A 20,290-nucleotide genomic window follows, 5' to 3' on the forward strand; every position below is an offset into this window, starting at 1 on the left:
AAAGAAAACTAATTAAAATAAATAAATAGAATAAAAAATTGAAAAAAAAAGATAAAAACAAAGCCGCATTACGCACGATGTGCGTCACGCGGTAAATGTTGCGTGAACCGTGCCGATAGGTTTCAAACGTCGCAACGTTATCGATAAAGAAAGGTGCAGTAAGTATATACATATACTGGAAGTAACTGAAGGTTACATATGTTTCAGCGTGGAATTTTACACGTTTCTCGCAATCAATGCAGATTGATATTGTTCTCTACGAAAGAAGACAGGCGGCGAGATTAAGACGCACCTGTCCCAGCTGTAAAAATCGCGCGCCGACGTATAAAACGGGAGGCGTTTTGCTTTTGCCCGTTTCGAATGTAGTTTTTTTTTTCTTTTCCCGCGTCTTGCATGCGCCGCACGGTAAACTTGGCGACTTGGTAATACTCGTATCAGAGACCGCCATCGTGAGAATTAATGCTATTTTAATTATTTATAACATTATTTTACGAAGTTACGCCCTGCGACTTCTCACACGCGGATCTTTTCGCGATGGAATTTTAATTATCTGTCTCGCTCGTAAACGAACAAGATATTTAATTAATCAGGATTGCATCTCGTGCTAAATTCAACGAACAGATGCGTTTACATTGCATGATTGCGTTTGAGCTGGCGTGTAACGTTTAGTAGAAAATATTAATAAAGAGACAACTAGATAAGTTTATTCTCCGTAAATTACGCCGCGAGTTTGGTTAATAAGCTTAACTGCAGGCTCGACTGTGCTGAGCGAGAAATTAAATTACGTCTCTCTTACCGACATGCATCTAGGTCATATGAATTGAGGTCTATTCTCCGCGATTCTCAAGGTGGAAGTGCCTTCGGTGTTGCACCTTTGCTATTTGAAATCTTTGATCGTGCTTACGTCCCGAAAAGCTCACGCCGAAGTAAAAGTTCTTTCTTACTTTCTTGTTCGGCAAGCATTTAAACGAAACGGTTTTATCCTGCCACGGTGCGCTGTTTCGTAGAACGTCTCTGCGACTGGTACGCGGTCGCACGCGGCTTAACACACGTTTGAACGGTAATACGCTCGCGCACCCACACCATCGAGATACTGCCAATTCAAAACTATCGTGTATACTACGCTAACTAGCACACGCGAGCCATGAGAGAGAGAGCGCAGGCCCCGGGATTGTGTACTCGGAGAATATCGCGGTCCGTAGTGTTTCTCTCGCATGGAACTCCATGTTTCCTCTCTAAATGTTAATCGCACTCCCTAATCCGCTTCGTGTTGGCTGATAATTAGCCACGGGATTACCGACCTTCCTTGACGTGAGACGACATAAATCAGACGGGGTTTCTCACTTCCCAACGGTGCTCGCTGCTTATTAAATTATCAGTAAAACACCCCTCGATCTTTAAATACTTTCTTCTGCGCGTTGGAAATTTTGTGTTACAATTGGCAATCTACACGAAATTAAAAGACGTAGTAAAATTGAAGTAGGCTAATTAGAATGTTAATTAACAAAAAAAAAAAAACAAAAGAAGTTTACGTGATTCAATTTTATATTTATTTTATATTAATATATAAATGCGTAGTTATTGGAATATCAATATATACCTCTTTTTCGGTCTCGGAAATAATTTGGAATGTTCCCAATGGTAAAAATAAAATGTCGCGTCCTTGGATTGTGCTTATCGCGTGGTTCTGACCCACGATCATCGTGGAAAAGAGAGAAAGAGAAACGTATCGTGTGCCCGGCTGTACCACTCGCCGCCTTCTCGCGCGATCACGATTTAACCGTGACGCAATCCCCCCACGTCCCTTATATAGCCCCCAAGGAAATCATCTTCGTGGGTCCCGCGGTACCGCCTGTTACATTGTTAACTGTCTGCCTCGTGAGAACACGTGGAAACGATCCCCGCGATATCCTCGAATATCAAACGAGTCATTAAGTCGTCCTGCGACTGTAAGCGCAGAAATTATAGCTTCTCCATCAGGTCCCATTGGAATTGCGTAAAGAAACAAGGGAAATAAATTTATGTTGAAGTCGCACACACTTCAATTAGAATTTGCGCGATGATTTCCAGTGAAAAAAAGGAACGAATTCGTCACCCGACTCTCCGAATTTCAATATTTTAATTGCACTTTAAAAGTTTATAAACTCGAAATATGATTAAATATACATTTAAATATTAAATGTATTATTGATATCAAAATCGGAATTTTAATTAGTATTTTATTCATTAGAGATCTCGCGATGAAATTATAACGTGCTTGCGTTTAATTGGAGCAATATTATTAACGTGTTTACATAGTCACTTGGCAAGTTGCATTAATGATCCGCAACGAGAAGAGAAACTCGCCGAGTTTCTAATTGTTCTCGGTCTGCAGAAGGGTGTGCAAGTAAATATATTCCTCTTTTAAGTGCATCATCACGTGCACGATACGCCAGGATGACGTAAGGATGTGCGTGCAACACGATAGCGTTCGTTCCTTTCTATTATCTCAAGTTGTATTGTATTCACAAGCATTAGAGTGGCTGAAAGGTATTAGAGTAGTTGGACGAAACAGTGTCAGGGGAGATAAACCAGTGAAAATAGCATTCCAGCCTTATGTACATTTGAATTCTGACGCGTGGTATTCCTCTTTTATTCAGTTTGATTTGACTAATATATAATTATATTAATTAAGCGCGTATGGTACGAGCGAGAGGATTGCTCGTCAAATTTTTGCACGTAATTTTACGACGCTTGGGCGACGACCGAGGCGAATAATAGGCTTATCGACGTGGCCGGGGTGTTAATGAGCTTAAAAAAAAAATTTTTTTTTAGCCACGTTTACATAATCAGGCGGCGTATGCCTGCGTGCAACACGCATGTCCACGCTGATGCCCGTTCCTCGACATGCATAGAATTCAGAGAATTGGATTTGTCAGTTATTTATAAAGCATAGGTTTTCTGAGAGGTTTTTGTGCGGTTTCTGTCATGAGAAAAATTGCTAGGTAGCTTTTGAAGCCACGATCGCGCACACATATGCCGCGAGATTATTATTTCTCTTATGTCTATTTTTAAACTATTTAAGGTATCAAATATTGTAGTACACTTGAAGACTACATCCGGCCACAGTGAGGTACCATGAAGGAGGTTCAAGAGCAGCAGCAGCCCGAGTCAATGGAATCCAACGAGTCGGTTTCCGGTTCGAACGAATACGCCTATCGACCGCTCACCACAAAGCACAGGAGAGCTGGAAGCACCGGAACAACTGGCGACGAGGAATACACCACGGACGAGGACGAGCTCTATACAGACGAAACTGATTGCGCTGCCATACATCCGCCGCATCCGATTCTTAAATCCGATCTTGCGAGAGCAGCTACGGATCTCTTTGGATACGCTACGAAACGTGAAGATGAGGATGAAGAGCCTACTAGTCTGTTCGATGAGGACGATAACAAGTTCCTAAATGATAGGTGCGTTTAAATTAATTTTTAAATTAATTTAAATTAATTTTTAAATTAATTTAAATTAATTTTTTTTTTAAAGCGTATTATTTATACGCTACCGACGATCGGAATAATTTCTATATTTAAAAAATAAAATGTACGGTTCTAGTTCCAGTTCAACTAAAACTGCTCCATTGTTTGCGTACAACGAAAAATTGCCGGATGTCTTATCACGACATCGAAATCCATCGGAAGAGAAAAAGATCGTCAAGTCTTGCGAAAAGGTGAACTCTCACGAATCGGAAGCCTCGGAATCTCAAACTCAGCGTACGAAACCTTTAGATTTTCGATTGAATGAAACCGAGTCCGCGGGAAGCAATGAGAAAACCGATACAAATTTAAAAAAGGACGATTTTTCAGAATCGTCAAAAATACTCTCTCTACCTAAAGATACGCAGGTAATTTTAGTCACCGGTACATTAAATTTAAAAAATTAATTTTTTTAATAATAAAAAATTGAATTAATACAAAAATAATTATAATTGTACAGATTTGCAATAGATTAAAGTAGATATAAATTTTTTTGATACTGATGTGATATTCGCAAAAAAATTATTTTAGCCAAAAGAACCGCCGCAACAAGAATCATTGTGTGTTTCTAAAAAAACTAATGGACCGCCGTCGCCTACTACCTTACAATGGGGAAGAGCAGTGGCCGAAGTGAAGGAACACGCAGTGGCGAAGTTACAGGAAGAGCTTAAAAGAGCTCATGAAGAATTGAAACTGAAGGATGAGGAAGTGGCTAGACTCTCACGGATAAGGCAGGATGTAGAAACTGAGCTCGAAGAACTCACTGCCAGCCTTTTTCAAGTTAGCCATAAATTTTGTACTTGCATAAAGTTGTGCATTGAATTATTTTAAACATTTCATTATTTAATGTATGTTTATTTTAGGAGGCACATAATATGGTTCGAGAAGCTAACGTACGGCAGGCAACGGCAGAACGTCTTCTCGAAGAGAGTCGCATGAAGTCAGAAGTGCTTGCGGCTGAAGTAGCAGCTTTGAAAACTTTGGTGCTTACGTCTACGCCGTCAAGGCCTAATCCCCATTTGCACCCTCAAATTGACACGAAAGGGCGCGTTAGCAACGGGGAGGAGAACCAACAGGGACTTTTTACGAAGAAACACCGGAGGTAATGAATTATATTGATGATTTTTTCAATTTGTTAATTTTATAATTTGTTAATTTTAAAATGAGAATTAAAATATATTATAAAACGTATTAAAAAAAAAAACGAAATAGTTATCAATTAATAAAAATTATAGCACTTATTTTTGCAAGCTAAAATATTGTTATAATATATAAAAATAATAATCTGCAATTCTGATGTAGATCGCCGTCGCATTTTAACTTAAAGTACGGCCGAGAAAATTCACCACCTGAATCTCCTGTAAAAGAACAAAGGCCACCTTTGCCGACGGATAAGGAAGCTCTCGAAAGAGATTGGAAGCGCGATCGTGAAAAGGAAAAAGAAAGGGAGTGCAAGGACTTCGGACTGGAAGTTGATCCGAGAGTTCATACAGAGTTTCTTAGATGGAAAACGAACCCTTGTGTCGACAAAAGCGATCCCTTCGTTGCGAGAGTATTTAGGGAGGATATCGATCTCTGCTTGGATTTTCCGAATAAAGAATTAGGTGCTAAAGTCAGGCAAGCTGTTTTAGATGGCATCATATTTATCGAAGCGGTCAGCGATAAAACAAAACTCGCTTTTCCTAAGTACGTTCTTAAATTTCTTTTTATATTAATACTTAATATTTTATAATTTACATTATCACATTTTTATAATGTTTTTCGTAATATGTTTGCAATATTACATTGTAATTTTCAAGATTGTTCCAACAATAGCTGGAAATTGTATGCTATTACTATCGATTTCAGAAAATGTGCGCTATTGGAGGCGCCACGGCAATGCCATTACCGGATGCGACTTGGCGATCAAGAAAACCAATGGCACTGCATTTCGCAAATCTGTCGCAATCGAGTAAGTTTTACATAAAGTATTATTTAATTTTATACAAAAAAAAGGCTCTACTTTTTAAATAATTATGTGATTGTAGATTATAGCAGTGTGTGACTTTCTCAATTATTTGAGATACGTCGAGCGTGGCCTCGTCAAAAGCTCAGGTATTTTAAACTCATGTCTTTTAAACTAAGGTAAAATATTTTAATAAATAATTCTTATTGCCATACGTAATCAAATCTTCGATAAAAAAAATTGAAAATACGTTTTTATAATTTTTACTTATCTGCTAATATAATGGAGTTTATTAATCTACAGTTCACGACGTTTACTGGGAGATCACGCGGCTGAGAAAAGAAATGGTTTTCGCACGGTTAGGTCTGGCATTGTCGTCCTGAGGTTCGCGTAGGCGGGATGTCATCTAGTCTCGTATCAATTCGAGCTAAGGGTATTGTTTAAAAATAGAATATGTCCGTGAATCGTGCAGACTAATTTAGCTCTCGTCGATTATCGGTCTTATCAGCAGCGAAGGAAAGGGTGCGACGTTGTAACATATATCTTTCCGTATACTGGGCGTTTCAGAGTACCTCCAATAACGTTAATATTTATCGATATTTTTAATGAGTAATAAATTATTATTGCGAATATCGATAAGGGACTTTATTCATCTCAAACTTCTTTGTTCTTTTTTACATTCATGAAAGCATTGTTAAGGATGTTCTGAGATTTCATGTGCATATATTTAAAGTCTCTCTAATTCTGTAAAATCAGAATAGCTTGATGAATTTCCTCTCGGATTAGTGCCGCGTACGGCAGATTCTAGATTCAATTATTCGCGAAGAAGTTGTAAGACGACAATGAAGCTAATTACGAGGCTGTGAATGATCTTGACATGCAGATCAGACATTATCGGCTCTCTTAAACGAAGAATGTAAATAATAGGAAAGATTTTCAACATTTTGCGCGCTTTTTGAAGTTTAATAGACGTCGTCGGATTTATTGTTAGACTGTGAATTATGACAGTAGAGCCATCGATTATCATGAAACAATTTGATGATTAAAACTCATATTATATGAGATTATTTTATATCGTGGTTTTGTATTAACACACAAAAAATAGTGAAATTATGTTAAATTAAGTTTTTATATTCGTGTTTTTTGTTTGAATTGAATTTTTTTATTCGCTATCACATGTCGGATCCTAGTTATTTTGTTATTTCGTGTTAGATTATCGATATGTTGTACTTTGTGTTAATTATTAATTTGATTAATGGCTTCCATAAAATATTTAATCGCGATCAATAAATTTGTTATCATTTCAAAGTGTTTATACCGCTGAAGCTTGAGAGTATAAAATTATCACGTAAACTTCCGATTAATTTATCGTTAGATCATGATGACTATGTATACTTTCGACATTATTACTCACAGAAAAGAACTTCATCTGTGCGGACCATACAAATTTCTAAATTCTTAGTGTAAATAAAGTTCCTCGGAATTTTTTAATTTTTTTTTTTTTTCATGACATGTAACGAATCTATACGTCTATATTACAATGCGTTCGATTATACAGAACGTACTTGTTTTTACTCTATAAGTAGTCTGACGTACTGCAAGTGAATATTTTACCGTAAAGATTGCATTGTTACGTCAATCAAAACTGACATTTACGTCAGTCATGTATTTTCTGGCTGTATATATAAATATATATTTTGTTAACTATACGAAAAAAATATTCTTAATTTTTAATTTTAAATTACAATACTCTAATAAAACTTTTTTTTTTTAGACAAATAATTTTTGCGATAACTTGTTGATTCACTCAATGACTCGAAGCATCGAAATTGTCAAATTTTATGAGACTTATCTCGATTTTGTTGTCTTCCATCATTAATCATGTTCGATATTAAAAGTGCGAAAGAAAATTATTACGTAATTGGTTCATCATTTCGAATTATGCCAAACGACACGTGCGGCCAACGATGAAAATAAATGATAACGTTCCCTAAAATATTACGGAACGTAATAAAAAGACTTCTCGTAAGCATTTCTTTTGAGAATAGGAAACATGTTGATGTATATTGAATGTAAATAGAACCTTCTAACATTACGTGAGATAGAAACTTGTATTTAAAAACGAAATACAGATAATCGCCATTGTAAAAAAAAATAAAAGATATAATGATTAATTATTACAATCCTTCTAAAAAAAAAATAATAATAATTACAAAATGCATAATTATTTTTCTAGCTGTACAAAATGTAGTCCAGCGCCGATTTTATTTATTTCTTGCACGCGTTTGTACGACGAATCATTTTCTTTTGATGGCAACAACATTTAAATCAGGCGGCGCGATTGTAAAGCCGTCGACGCCGTCTAAAATGGGATCTGGATGTCCCGGAGGTAACGTAAACTGGAATTTCTGTAATAGACACGCTGTAAACAGGAATACGCTATTTCTTGCCATGCTCTCGCCTAAGCACTTTCTGTGACCTGTTAAAACGTTAGTATTACAATTTTCATTTATGTCATATTAACATTTTTATAATATTATATTGTGTACTAATTATATTATAATAAAATAACTTTTTTTTATACCAATGCCAAACGGTATTAACCAGGGATCTTCGACGTAGTCGCCATTGTCGTTAATAAATCTCTCTGGGCGAAATTTTTTAGGATCTCCCCAGTGCTGCTCGTCCATATGCACACTTCGCAAATTCGCTAGTAAGGTATAATTCTTTTTTATCTCGTAACCCAGTAGAATAGAGTCAGCCATTGCTCGATGAGGGATAGAGGTAGGCCCGACGTTCGCCACTCTCATCACTTCCGCTATCGTCGCGTTCAAGTACGGCATTCTGAAAGCTTTCGTTTGTACACTTGCGCGGTTGCTGGTCAGTAAAATAATCTTCTTCAATTAAGTATGCTAGGTCATACTTTTAAATTCGTACCGATTTTTGTATACGACTCGAGGTAAGATTTCCTTGCCCAGTACCCTGTCGATTTCCTCGTGCACTTTTTTTTGCACATCTTGCTTCACTGTGAGATACGTGATTATAAAGCCAATTGTATTGTTCGTTGTCTCCACACCGGCGCTGAAGAGATCTTTTACAACGCTAATTAATTGCTCTTCTGTAAACGAAGAATGTTCTTTTCTGTCACATGTCGAAAGTTATTTTTCCATTAATTTTTATTATAAAAAATTAAATGTATGACATATATATTTTTTTTTTTTATAAGTCTAGTGTTATTTATTTTAATACTTGTTAACGCTATTTTTTTTCCTTTTTACGAATTATCACGTATAGCAATTAAATAACGAAAATATGTAATATCTGCTTAAGTCTGTGTTTTCTTACGAAATAACTTTCTCATTTGCGTAAATTACATATATACACTAAGAAGCATTGTGTACCGTTAAAAGATGATACGCTTGAGCTTGATTGTTTGGTGTCCATTTCCGCTAGATAAACATCGATAAAGTCTCTAAACTCGCCATGTGTTCTAGTTTGCTTGTGCGTCGTTACTTCAGACTGAAAGAAGATATTTCACGTATACAAGGATATCTTATTTCTATCTATAGATAGGAAAATTATCTGACTAATGGAGGAATATCGAATTACCCTGATAAATTGCCACATTCGTGCCCATTTTTGGCTCAACGTGGTAAATCCGATTAACCCTGGAATAATGTGCCTTAAAAAAGGCAAGTGGGTCAATATGCCACCGGTGACGTTGGTATTTCTCACAATTTCGTTTACCACCGATAAAATCTCAGTTAACTTTGGATTTTCCAACTCATATCTACGATCATTCTTGGCGTTATTTTCGATTAGGTTTCGAATTAATGTAATTTAAATATAATATAATTTTTTCGTGTACCTCGATCCGGCGACTAATGTCCACAAACTATTGAGTACAGCTATGGATGTGATATTATACAAATTGGAAATTGGTCCCAATTTACCTAACGATTCTATCGTAGTTGTTAAAGAAACCGCGTCATTTAATATCATATCCTCCATTGTAACATTACCGAATCCAAACTCCTTCAACGTTCTCAAAATAAATCTGCGTAAATTAAAATTAATTTTAATTTTATTAAATTTTTATTTAGTGCAAAGAAAATAATCAGACAAAACACTTATTTATAAAAGAAAGTAACAGTTAAAAAAAAATAAAAATAAAAAATTACTATCCGGAATTACTTTAACATGCATTGAAATTTTCTCGTTAACTTGTATTTACGTCAAAGACACGTTTTGAGTATGTAGATTACATTGGATAATTTTGAGAAACTTTAGATGCATGTAATAATCTTATGCAAAGTACCTTCTTTGATCTCGCCAGACATCGCCGTCTGTAAATAGCACACCCCTTCGTTTACCTCCCGTTCGAAGTCTATGTATACATTCGTTAGGTCTGCCGTCGAACTGTGGTCGGCTCATCATCTCGATTACCGCATCTTTACCGGAAACAATGATCAGCGGTTCAGCTATGCCGAGTTTCAAGCCGACGATAGGTCCGTAAATATCGGCTAACCGGCACCAGGCATGAGAATAAAACTTTGTCTCGTCGACCAAACGTTTCACATCGAGTATGTTTCCCACGATTGGTAAGCCGCGGGGTCCTCGAACAAAATAATTTGCAATTAATAACCTTGTAAATTGTGTGACGATATAAAATATTGAGCCGTACGAATAAAAAAGATAATGGTAATTCTTAAAAAAAAAAAAAAATTAATATTTATAAGTGTAACAATATAAGCAACGGAAATAAGCCAAATTTTTACAATTTTTTTTATCTAATAAATTTAATAAGAATTTAATTACTTGAAGTATAGTTTACCTGGGGGAAACAGCCGTGGCCGACGCCAATCTTGCAAAACTTTTATCACGAATATTATCGCCAAACACACAATTATAAACCACATCATTTATCTGTTATTTAACGACAACAAAAGTATTACAAAAAGAACGTGGAAGTATTTTAAAAAACTTGTTTAATTGCGGAATTTTTCTACATATTTAGGAAACAACTTTTTATCTTTCAATAAAAAATTGAAAGAACGGTACATTAAATTAACAGATGTCGCGAGTAATAAATATTATTAATCAACTATATAATATTTATTATAATATTTTTTATAAAATTTTATTGATAGCTGTGTATCTCAGCATCGAATTGTCATTCGCAGCGCGTCATTCGCCAGACTAAAAGAAACTGCACCAGTCCCGTGGAAATTCTGTTATATGGGAGAAATATCTCCTTTCACTGGGATATTGGGCAAGAGAATTTTGGCTCAAGGTTTCAATTATGCACGAATATACTATCTGCACACACTGCTGCTGCAGACAGGCACGCAATAATTTACCTCTTATTTTACCGGTCCTGAAGTTTCATTTAAATTACTTTGCACGGCAGCTGCGACATATAATTACTTTTCAACAGTATCCTAAGCAATCAATATTTTGTAGTTTCTTTTTTTGCGGTCTTAACAAAATGATTTGCTCTCTAAATAATAATAACAATGAAAACTTTATTACAATCAACTAGCGCTTATTCCTTTTAAATTAACCAGACAGTGAGTTTTAAATGGAGAATTACAATCTTTAGTACTTATTTAAACGATTAGAAAAGGAACTCGTGAATATATAGGCGCGTGAAAGGACGATTCAAAACGTTTTAGAATTTCAGAGGCCAGGGTACGGTATAATTCTTACGATTAGACGGCGAAATGGACAGTTGGGTCATTGTATCGACGATTATAGCGGCGCGAGGTAATCAGAGAAAATTATCAGCGGCAGATGTGGGAATCGTAAATTCGCAATTCCAATCAATCGCGCTTACATCAAAGTGCGCGCTATCCCTCGCACGCTAATTCGGCGCTCGTGGTCCAGTCTAACACCTTGCGCAATAGCGTTTACGATTTCGCGCTCGCACGCGATCCTACATATCTCTCTCCTCTTTTTATACCTCGTGCCCACGTCGACAATCGTCTTCCGCTTAGCACGCAAACGTCAAATCAAAATGAGAACGATCGAGTAGGCCGGCCGGCATAATAACGATCTCGCCGCGAACCACTTAAAGTCGTCGAGTTAATCTGACCGCGATTATCCGGTTGAATTGCCGAATCGTTCGCGGCACGTAGGTTATTGACACTGTTATAATTGTTAATAAGCTATATCTTCGCGCGATAATTGTAGCGCGACATTGTTTGTCATTTATCAAATGAAATAAAATATAAAAATAATTAAAAGATTAGATGTGACGTTGCAAGAATAAGAATTAAAAAAGGTATCGATTTCTTTTTTTAATTTGTAACGTTGGCGCGCAACAGTAGGAATTTTTATATTAATATTTCTGTATAAATTGTAATTGTAATGGTTTTAATAATTTTTTTGTTTTGTTTTTGTTTGTGCATGCCTTTCAGCGAGTACAAGATTAATTTTTATTTTCGACCGCGAGTAATTGATAAGATATTTTAATCGAGTTCACCATTATTTTTTCAATTCGAAGTACGTTTTGTTCGGACGTTTTTCTCGCGCGGAAACTTCCGTTACAAGGTGCAATGACGTTGTAAAATCGGAAACAACTGCCGTCATCAACTCTGAGGACCAGAGATCACAGCATCCGCGAGTGATGGTCCGTAAATTATTGCATATTGGCGTCAGTTGCGATAAAACGATCAACCAGAGACAAAGGAACATATAAATCGAGTCTTACTTTCTTCGATGTGCAATGATGATTCGATGAGGCCGCGTAACATACGGGTAACGAGCAATCTCTTCATCGCAAGTCGATGATAATAACGTAAGAAGGGAAAAGACAAATACTTAGCAGTACATTTTATATCATTAACTATAAAATATAAATTTCTAAAATAAATAAATACGTACAAATAAAAAAAAATTAGTTTTAGAGATTTAAAGATAAAGAGCAATATTATATACACTGAAGTAAATCAACAAATATAATTAAGCATTAGATAAAACGTGAATTTTTTTTTGCGTATGCACTAACATTATCATAATTCAAGGACATGAAATAGCAATTCATTAAACTTTTAAATGCGACGAGCGAAATGTTCTTCTTAACGTAGAGAACAGAATCGAACAAAGCTACAAGACTTTATAGTGCATAACGAACAAAGACATTGAAATTAAATGTTTCACGGTCAATTATCGATTGCCTGTTAAATTGAAATGAATATAGCCAAATGTAGAATTTTTTAATGTGATAGACGAAATCAGTGCAGTGGTCTTTAAGAATTAAAAAAAAAAACTTTTTAATACTATTTGTATTTGATAATAATTAAATAAAAATATAAATAAAAGTTAAAATATATAAAGAAATTCAGACATCTGCGTAGAATTGCTCAATTATCGTATGAGAAGTTAGGAACTGTCTTAAGCGCTAATTGGCTGACAATCGTCAAGAAATTAAACGAGGTGTTGAATTAATTCAAACATACGAATACACTCGTCGCCCGGTCACGTAAAACTTTTTGATGAGGCAATTGTTTCGACGGCGGCAAACGGTTTGTCGTTCGGTACACGTAGGTGGGCGAGAGATGTATTTAATCGGTCGATCAATCCATCATCGGGACGACGAAGGAAATGTCGACTTGGAAAATTAAGACGCGAAATAAGAAGACGAGATGTTGCTCCCGCGTACTGCTGATAACAAGCTCGGAAAATGATGATGCCGGGTCGGAGGGGGACCTTAAAAATGGAAGCGGGGTTAGAGGGATCTGATGACAGGTGGGGGTGGTGATTCGCATTTACCGAAGGCCCAGCCGAGTTGGCACTCAATTGGAACAGACTTCGATTCAACATCGGGCGGGTGCTATCGGTCAGCGTCGAGACTTCCGATTATTTATCGCGGTCAGTACCAATGTTAAACCAGCAGCTAAATTTTTTTTTTTTTTTTCCGGAAATATGATTTGGTTGTTGGCTGATCGCTTCCTAATTGCAAGTTAAATATTCGGCTAGATACCAATTGACGCGGTGTTAGATATAGATTTGTGAAGGAGGACTTTCGTTGTTTAAACGAGGGATTATAATCGAGTATTGAATTTGGTATTGGTAGGCCGTGTTTGCTGCCCGTAAAGAGGAAGATCTGAAAGGAACAAAGAAGTGATATTCTTCCGGCGATGCTGATTCGCGCGCCATATTTTTTCTTCCTTATTCTTGCGGTAGGTTTCTTCATTTTTTACCATTTTTCTTACGTTTTTAATATTTAAAAACTCATTTATTTTTAATAAGTATCAAACCAGAGTAAAAGGCTTTTATTTTGGCGAACAATAGACTTTCAACAAATTTTTTTTTTTTTTGTCATTTTAATTAGATTACAGTCAATTGCACTTTTTTATTTTACTGTTATAAATATGTCGCTGTTCGATAAATCCTCTGTTACTCTTAGCGAAATATCGTCATTCTTATCGTGCCGTAAATATATTTTATTCCTTGACTATTCTCACTTTCGTGCCGACGTACTGTGCAGTCGTTTCGCTGGTTAATCTCGCGTGCCGAGATATCGTTGAGGTTGCATGGTTTGATCGGAGACCAATTGTGAAACCAACATTTTCTAAATTAAATCGCATACATGATCGCTGTCAGGCGATATCGAACGTCTTCACTAAACTTTCTCGTGTACCTCTGGGAAACTAAATTTCTGGAAATATGTAATACTTTCAGTTTTATTTGTTCAGAGGTGCTATTAACGTCACTTTCTTTATTAATAGTATTGATTACAATTTTTATCGAAATGTAATATTACGTTTGCTTGAAGCAGGTTTGCTGTTGGTTTAAATATAATGCTGCGGTCCCACTTACTCTTCATTCACCAAATCGAGTACGTACATTAAATATACAATGCACAATTTGATGCGCATGTTAAACCCTTCTTTTTTTTGTAATTTTTATATATTTTAGATAATTATTAAAAAAATTAGAATAAGGTATATAATTATGTTTATTTAATGTGAATTAAATGTGCAAATTATATATTAATATATTATTTACTCTTCTTATATTAAATGCAGAACTTTATGCGTTTATCTGGTAACAAACTATTTTTTTTTTTTACAATTAATTTAATCTTGTAGTCAGCTCTTCTTCGGAAGTTATCGGTTGCCCAGATGCAAGGTTCATTTAAAGAGAAAAAAATGGATTCCGAGAATGAGTCGGGCAGTGCTAATTTAAATTCTCGTTCTGCAAAGGAAAATATGGATGTCGCATCCGAAGGGGATGAAGATAGTGAGAAAGATATTGAAAATGATGAAACTGACGAAACTGATAAAAATCTAAAGTAAAGTATAATCAATAAGACAGATCTATACGTGTAATAAGACTAATTAAGCCGTATACAATATATAATTTAATTAAAAAATTAATTACAAGTAATTATAAATTAATAATAATAATTAAGTAAAATTTTAAAAGACGTTAGCTATTTTTATTAACTCGTGAAACATATGGGGATGCACTATTGTTATTATTAACTAATTTAATCTTTTAATTATTTCCACAGCGCGATTCGCAGTCAGAATCAAAATACAAATCAGAATATAAATATAAATGCAAATCTCGATCATGGTAAACGTAACCGTAACAAGCGACATAAGCGCAATAAGTTGAACTCTCCGAAACGAATAGAAGACGTCGCGACGGTTACAGAGAAAGGGACATTAGAAGAAATAGCTAAAGAAGAAATATCGACAAACTGTGTGACAAATAATAAGAAGAATCAAAGATACTCGAGCAGTTTTGTGGGCAATTTAACAAACCGTGCGCTAACCTTGGAAAAAGAGTTTCACGATGTGGTTGGTAACGATTCCAAGGTGAAAAAATCCAGCAGCGTTCACGAGGGCGAGGACATCACTTTATGTTGGATCGAGACAACAACTATCAAGGAAGATAAGACCGTTCAGCCGACGAAGAGACTTGTTATTCGCGAGTACACGATTTCCTTTGAAAATTCAGCTACGATACCGGAAAAGTACCTTGAATGCAAAAAGTATGAAGGCGAACTGGCAGCGAACGATCCCGACACCGGCAAAACGGCTTTATTCGAGATCATAGACGAAGACACGATGGTTAGCAGAATCGTCAATTTCACTTCGGTTAGCCATACTAGCAACGTCACAACCTGGGAGCACAAAAAAGTAAAATGTGGAGTCGGCCCAGTGGTCAGTAAAGATATCGTGGAGCTGAATGACGGTTCAAAAAATCCGAAGAAAAGGGTGGAGATCAAAATTAGTCCTAAGATGCATCAATTAACAGCGACGACAACCGAGGAGGAACCATGCACGGAAACTTCCGAGGAAACCGGCGAAGGTAATACATTTACCGAATCTATTGAAGGCGTAACTGGGTTATCTTGTAAGAACGGAGTTTGCGAGGTAACGGTCACTCCTAGTATTTTAACAAAATCTACTAATGAAATCAGCGCGGATAGTGAAGAAACAAGTAGCGAAAGCGAGAACGAAGAGGATCGTAGTTTACCAACTGATGCGAAAACATTGGCTGACGAACAAGTATCGAGAAGATCGACGACTTTTCCCGAATTATCGACTACGATTCAGGAATCTCATGAGAAAGTAGACTGCGAAGAAAATTCGTCAGATCCAGCTTGTGTATTTCCTTCGTTATCAGCCCAGGCATCCACGGAAGCGCCCGAGATATCGACTTTAACTAGCGACGAAGTTACATCGGAGGAAGAGGTATCTTTTTCTTCTGTCGAAAAGAGAGTGACGAGGCAACCTTTATTTACATCGGAAGAAAAAACGAGATACTCATCCGAGGAAACTACACCAACGGATAATTCAGAAAAATTTTCTGAGGAACGCGTGTTTCAAACGACGGATGAAGTATCGTCTGTCGACGATGATAGCACTTCAATAAAGATTACAGATGTGGAAGGAGTCGGTGATTCTACTGAAACGACAAGCGAAGAAGTAGAAAAAATCGATCATGCTCCAGATTCGAGCACGAATGTAGTGATTTCACGTGAAGTTGACACTGAGCCAGACGTTACAACTGCGATATCGAGTGACATTGAATTTACAAAAAGACCTGGCAGACTTGATCAAATTTTAGACAAGTTATCTGAGCCATCAGTCTCGACTGAAACTGCGACCGAGGCTGCCGAGTCTTCGACATCCGAAGAAATATTTTCTAAGGAAAGCAAAGAAAGCGATGAAAGTGCAACATCTGCAATTGACGAGACAACGATCGGATTACAGGATTCGAGCGAGGAAGAAGAGTTTACTTCGGAGACTACAGAATCACGAGCGCAGATTAGGTCAACGACTTTGTTACCGGAAAGAAGCACCGAGGTAGATCGTTTGTGCGAGAATTCCGAAGAATGCGCGCACGCCACTAGCTCGGAAGCTTGCGACGAGTTTGGAAATTGTCGCGAAACTACCACGAAGTGCAATTCAGAAATATGTTCCGGGGAGAACGAAGACGAATCAAAATTTGATATTTCACCGCCGATGAGAACAGAAATCTCATTGTCCCCGACTAGCTCGGAATCATTTGAAGAATCAACCACGATAAAAACTCAGTACACGACGGTCGCAAATATTGCAGCGACTGTGTTAACCTCTCGAGAAAGTGAGAGTAATTTAACGGCTATTAATACAATTTCCAACGCGCTAGACACCCGGAGAAGCACAACGATAAGTACGCCGCAGCACAAGCTATCTTTGAAAGTCAAAGTTCTTTTGGAGCACATTAACGAAAACAAGGAGAAGCAGAATTTAGTCGAGGTGGAGAAATACTTGTCGTTGGACGAGATTCCAGGACATCACGACGATCCTAACTTGCTCGAGCAAATAAAATCTTTAAACGATTCCGTCAACAGAGAGACCTTAAACGCATTACTCAATTGTACGAGCCTAGGAAATTTGACAAGGCACTCGAGCATCGCCAGTAATAAAAATTCGCTCGATGATATTGACGACAGTGACGAAGAAGTGGAATATACTACAAATTCTGACGTTGAAAATTCGATCCCAGAACAATTTGCTTCGGAAATCGACAGTAAAAACGATTACTCCGATTACGAAGAGAGCGAGGTATCATCTCGAAGACGAAAACGAAGTCTCGAGGCTGTAAAGCTAAATAGATTCGTCAGACAGACTCTTTACGGTACCACAGATTTTACAATTAATTCTTTTAACACTTCAGAATTTTTAATCGAGCAGACGAAAGACAACTCGACACTTTTTACGACAACGAATTATACCGAAGAGGTAACAACGGAAAATCAAAAGAATGTAACTGAGCCGGAAAATGTAAGTGAGATTTCTTCGATAACGACGAGCGTCGCCGATTTTTCAAATGTTACGGAATTCCATGATGCTAATTTGACGACGGAAAACATACAGCTAACGACGATAGGAAATAAATCCGAGGAGAAAACAAGCAGCGCTGTATACACAGATGATACGGAAAATGAAAGCAATGTAAGCGCCATTCCCTCAACAACGGAGGTTAATAATGAAACAAAATTAGAGGTTGTGCGAGAAACGTTGCCAGGTATACAGGAAGATGTTGTGGTTGGATTACGGCATATGGTATCGCAATTGGCACAAAGTAATCTGACCTCCGCGCTAAATAATATTAAAGAAAGTTTTAAAACAAATTTGTTAAGTATTTTAGCAGATCCTAAAGACACGAGAGCTCGCTCGAGAAGAAAACGAGCGGCCACGGAAGAAGTTGGACATTGGTCGAATGAAAGAATCAAGGAGGCTCCCATGGGCGGTAATCTTAGAAGTCTCACTGAATTCACATTGTATAAAGTCCTTCCTTGAATAGATGTTACGGGAAAAATAAATTATTATTCGCTGTAATAATTAAAAAAAAAAAGATTTCTAAGGAGCAAAAATGAGGGATTACGTTGTGTATAAATCTTGTTGCATAATTATAATTTAATCGTATAAATGTGTATTATTAAAAAAAAAGTTTCACGGTATGTAGTTATTTAAATTTTGGCTTTTAAAATACAATTGATGAAAGATAATAATATAGAAAAAGAATATGCTTCTCTTTGAAATAAATGTACGAGTTTACGGACAAGTACGAAAGATAAAGAATAAAATTCTATTTTAATATAAATTTAATATAAATTTATATTTATTCTTTTTCATATTAGCGTAAATTTTATTATTTGTACAACGACGAAAAGTCTGGCGTTCGTCCCGCGAATAAAAGAAGACATCCACGTTTAATAAGCTCTAAAGTTGTAAACGCGCTTGATTGTCGCGCCAACGATTATAACTTGCGCGTTCATAGCGCTCGAAAGTAATTAATTATGAACACCAGATTTGCATCGACAATCACAATCGCATTCGCCAAAGCGCGCACATAATCCATCGCACTAACGAGAAATTGTTACGCACCTTTAACGTTTGCATTAAATCGAAAATAATGCTCCGGGTGATAAATATGTCTATTAAGTATGCGGCACTCAAAGGCGTGCGTATTATTCTTTTATCAGCTTATAAAATTTCTGCAGCAATCCGTGCATTATCCCATTCTTTTAATTAGTCGTTCCTGAGCATTGGTACATCTGTGGTGACACACATTTTTCTTTCACAGGGTTGAATATCAGCATATTAGGACACGTTAGATTATTCATTACGCTGTAGCCAGCGCCGCTCCAGTAGCAAAAGTAATATTTTTTGCACTCCACATCCTGTATCGGGAATCTGCCGTATCTAAAGCAAAGTGGCGTTGAGGTGGTCGACGTTGTCGACGTTGTCGACGTCGTCGACGTCGTCGACGTTGTCGACGTTGTCGACGTTGTTGTCGTTGTAGTCGTTGTTTGCATGCACGTAATCGTACTCTCAGACACGCATCTACCCTGATCAGGATCGAATATGAAAGATGTGGCGCATGATAATACTATTGGGTTCAGGCTGGCGCCGTTGTTAATGCACATATAATAATTTCTGCAAGTCCCATCATAGATCTCGAAAGTACCTATTTCCGTGCAGGTAGGCTCCGTTGCGGTATCTTGGCTGTTGGTGATTTTGAAAAAAGTGTAAAGGCAGGATAGAACGACAGCCGAAAAGTGCTTCATTGTCACGTGTGATCGAAGAGTTTGTTCGACGTGAGCGTCACACTCATTTATAACAGACTTGGGCTTTACGCGTTTTAACGCTTTTACCTCTTTATTATCTTGAGAGAACGAGGCTAAAAAAAAAAAAGATAAGCAGGCCTAAGCAGGTAGTTCAACGTCTATTTGTTTTATCACACGTACTTCTGTTGCATGAATTAAAATATTATTTGTACAAATTTTATTGTTTATTAAAATTTGCAACTTAGAGGTAATTATTTTAGCATTATTTCGATTATTGGCAATGAGGATTATGTAAATACTGCTTTCGTTAACATTTAAATTCTCTTTTAAGTTCACAGAATAACCACTAACACCTTCTTCACATTTGTTAATTACTCAGTCATTTATCTATCAAGACATAAATCAAGATAAGGTAAAGACACAGTTCTAATTAGCCTTGAAATAAATTTGTGTTTTCTTGAAATTTTAAATCTTTGATCTGAAATTTCTTTGCATTAATAATAATTTTATCTCAATTTAATTTGTCAATATTTATTCCTTTTATAATTTGTCAATTTTTTTTAATTCTAGAAATTAATAATTTCATTGATAATGCTACATAACGTAATTATCGAAAGTTTCCGGAACGCAGTTAAGATATAACACCGCGTGTTTTTTTTTCTTTTTTTTTTCGACATTTTTAAAGTCAAGACGGCGTTTGCATCCCTGACGATTCCTTCCAAGTGAAATGTCGGACGCGATTCAGAATGC

The 20,290-nt window shown here is 36.6% G+C and overlaps 4 protein-coding genes across 9 annotated transcripts in view; 2 read left to right on the top strand and 2 right to left on the bottom strand.

The window, feature by feature from the left end:
* The window catches only part of LOC139103418 (guanine nucleotide exchange factor for Rab-3A), a 56,804-nt gene extending 49,839 nt beyond the window's left edge, over positions 1-6,965 (top strand). For 4 of the 6 annotated variants that reach the window (XM_070658061.1, XM_070658066.1, XM_070658065.1 and 1 more), the window contains 8 exons: positions 3,081-3,452; positions 3,595-3,883; positions 4,047-4,295; positions 4,379-4,617; positions 4,818-5,201; positions 5,364-5,466; positions 5,543-5,609; positions 5,764-6,965. In XM_070658061.1, the coding sequence (XP_070514162.1) occupies positions 3,118-3,452; positions 3,595-3,883; positions 4,047-4,295; positions 4,379-4,617; positions 4,818-5,201; positions 5,364-5,466; positions 5,543-5,609; positions 5,764-5,843 (1,746 nt within the window). In that variant the 5' untranslated portion in view covers positions 3,081-3,117 and the 3' untranslated portion in view covers positions 5,844-6,965. Of the gene's footprint in view, positions 1-3,064; positions 3,453-3,594; positions 3,884-4,046; positions 4,296-4,378; positions 4,618-4,817; positions 5,202-5,363; positions 5,467-5,542; positions 5,610-5,763 lie in introns of all 6 variants that reach the window. The other 2 variants (XM_070658064.1, XM_070658063.1) reach the window with 1 other exon arrangement.
* Positions 6,966-7,757: 792 nt separating this feature from the next.
* On the bottom strand, positions 7,758-10,379 carry LOC139103425 (methyl farnesoate epoxidase). The gene is made up of 8 exons (XM_070658077.1): positions 10,295-10,379; positions 9,779-10,076; positions 9,329-9,517; positions 9,070-9,250; positions 8,862-8,979; positions 8,398-8,578; positions 8,045-8,304; positions 7,758-7,939 (listed from the first exon to the last, which is right to left on the bottom strand). The coding sequence occupies exons 1-8, from the start codon at positions 10,377-10,379 to the stop codon at positions 7,758-7,760; spliced, it is 1,494 nt and encodes a 497-aa protein (XP_070514178.1).
* LOC139103414 (uncharacterized) lies at positions 10,095-18,471 on the top strand. The gene is made up of 4 exons (XM_070658053.1): positions 10,095-13,643; positions 14,243-14,302; positions 14,556-14,758; positions 14,981-18,471. Exons 1-4 carry the CDS (start codon positions 13,602-13,604, stop codon positions 18,267-18,269), a joined length of 3,594 nt encoding a protein of 1,197 aa, XP_070514154.1. The 5' UTR covers positions 10,095-13,601; the 3' UTR covers positions 18,270-18,471.
* An 86-nt stretch (positions 18,472-18,557) lies between these two features.
* Positions 18,558-19,982, bottom strand: LOC139103422 (uncharacterized). The gene has a single exon (XM_070658074.1). The coding sequence runs from the start codon at positions 19,538-19,540 to the stop codon at positions 18,998-19,000; it is 543 nt and encodes a 180-aa protein (XP_070514175.1). The 5' UTR covers positions 19,541-19,982; the 3' UTR covers positions 18,558-18,997.
* Between the last annotated feature and the right edge of the window lie 308 nt (positions 19,983-20,290).

Source organism: Cardiocondyla obscurior, linkage group LG06 (genome assembly GCF_019399895.1).
Source record: "Cardiocondyla obscurior isolate alpha-2009 linkage group LG06, Cobs3.1, whole genome shotgun sequence".
NCBI classification, from domain to species: Eukaryota; Metazoa; Arthropoda; class Insecta; order Hymenoptera; family Formicidae; genus Cardiocondyla; species Cardiocondyla obscurior.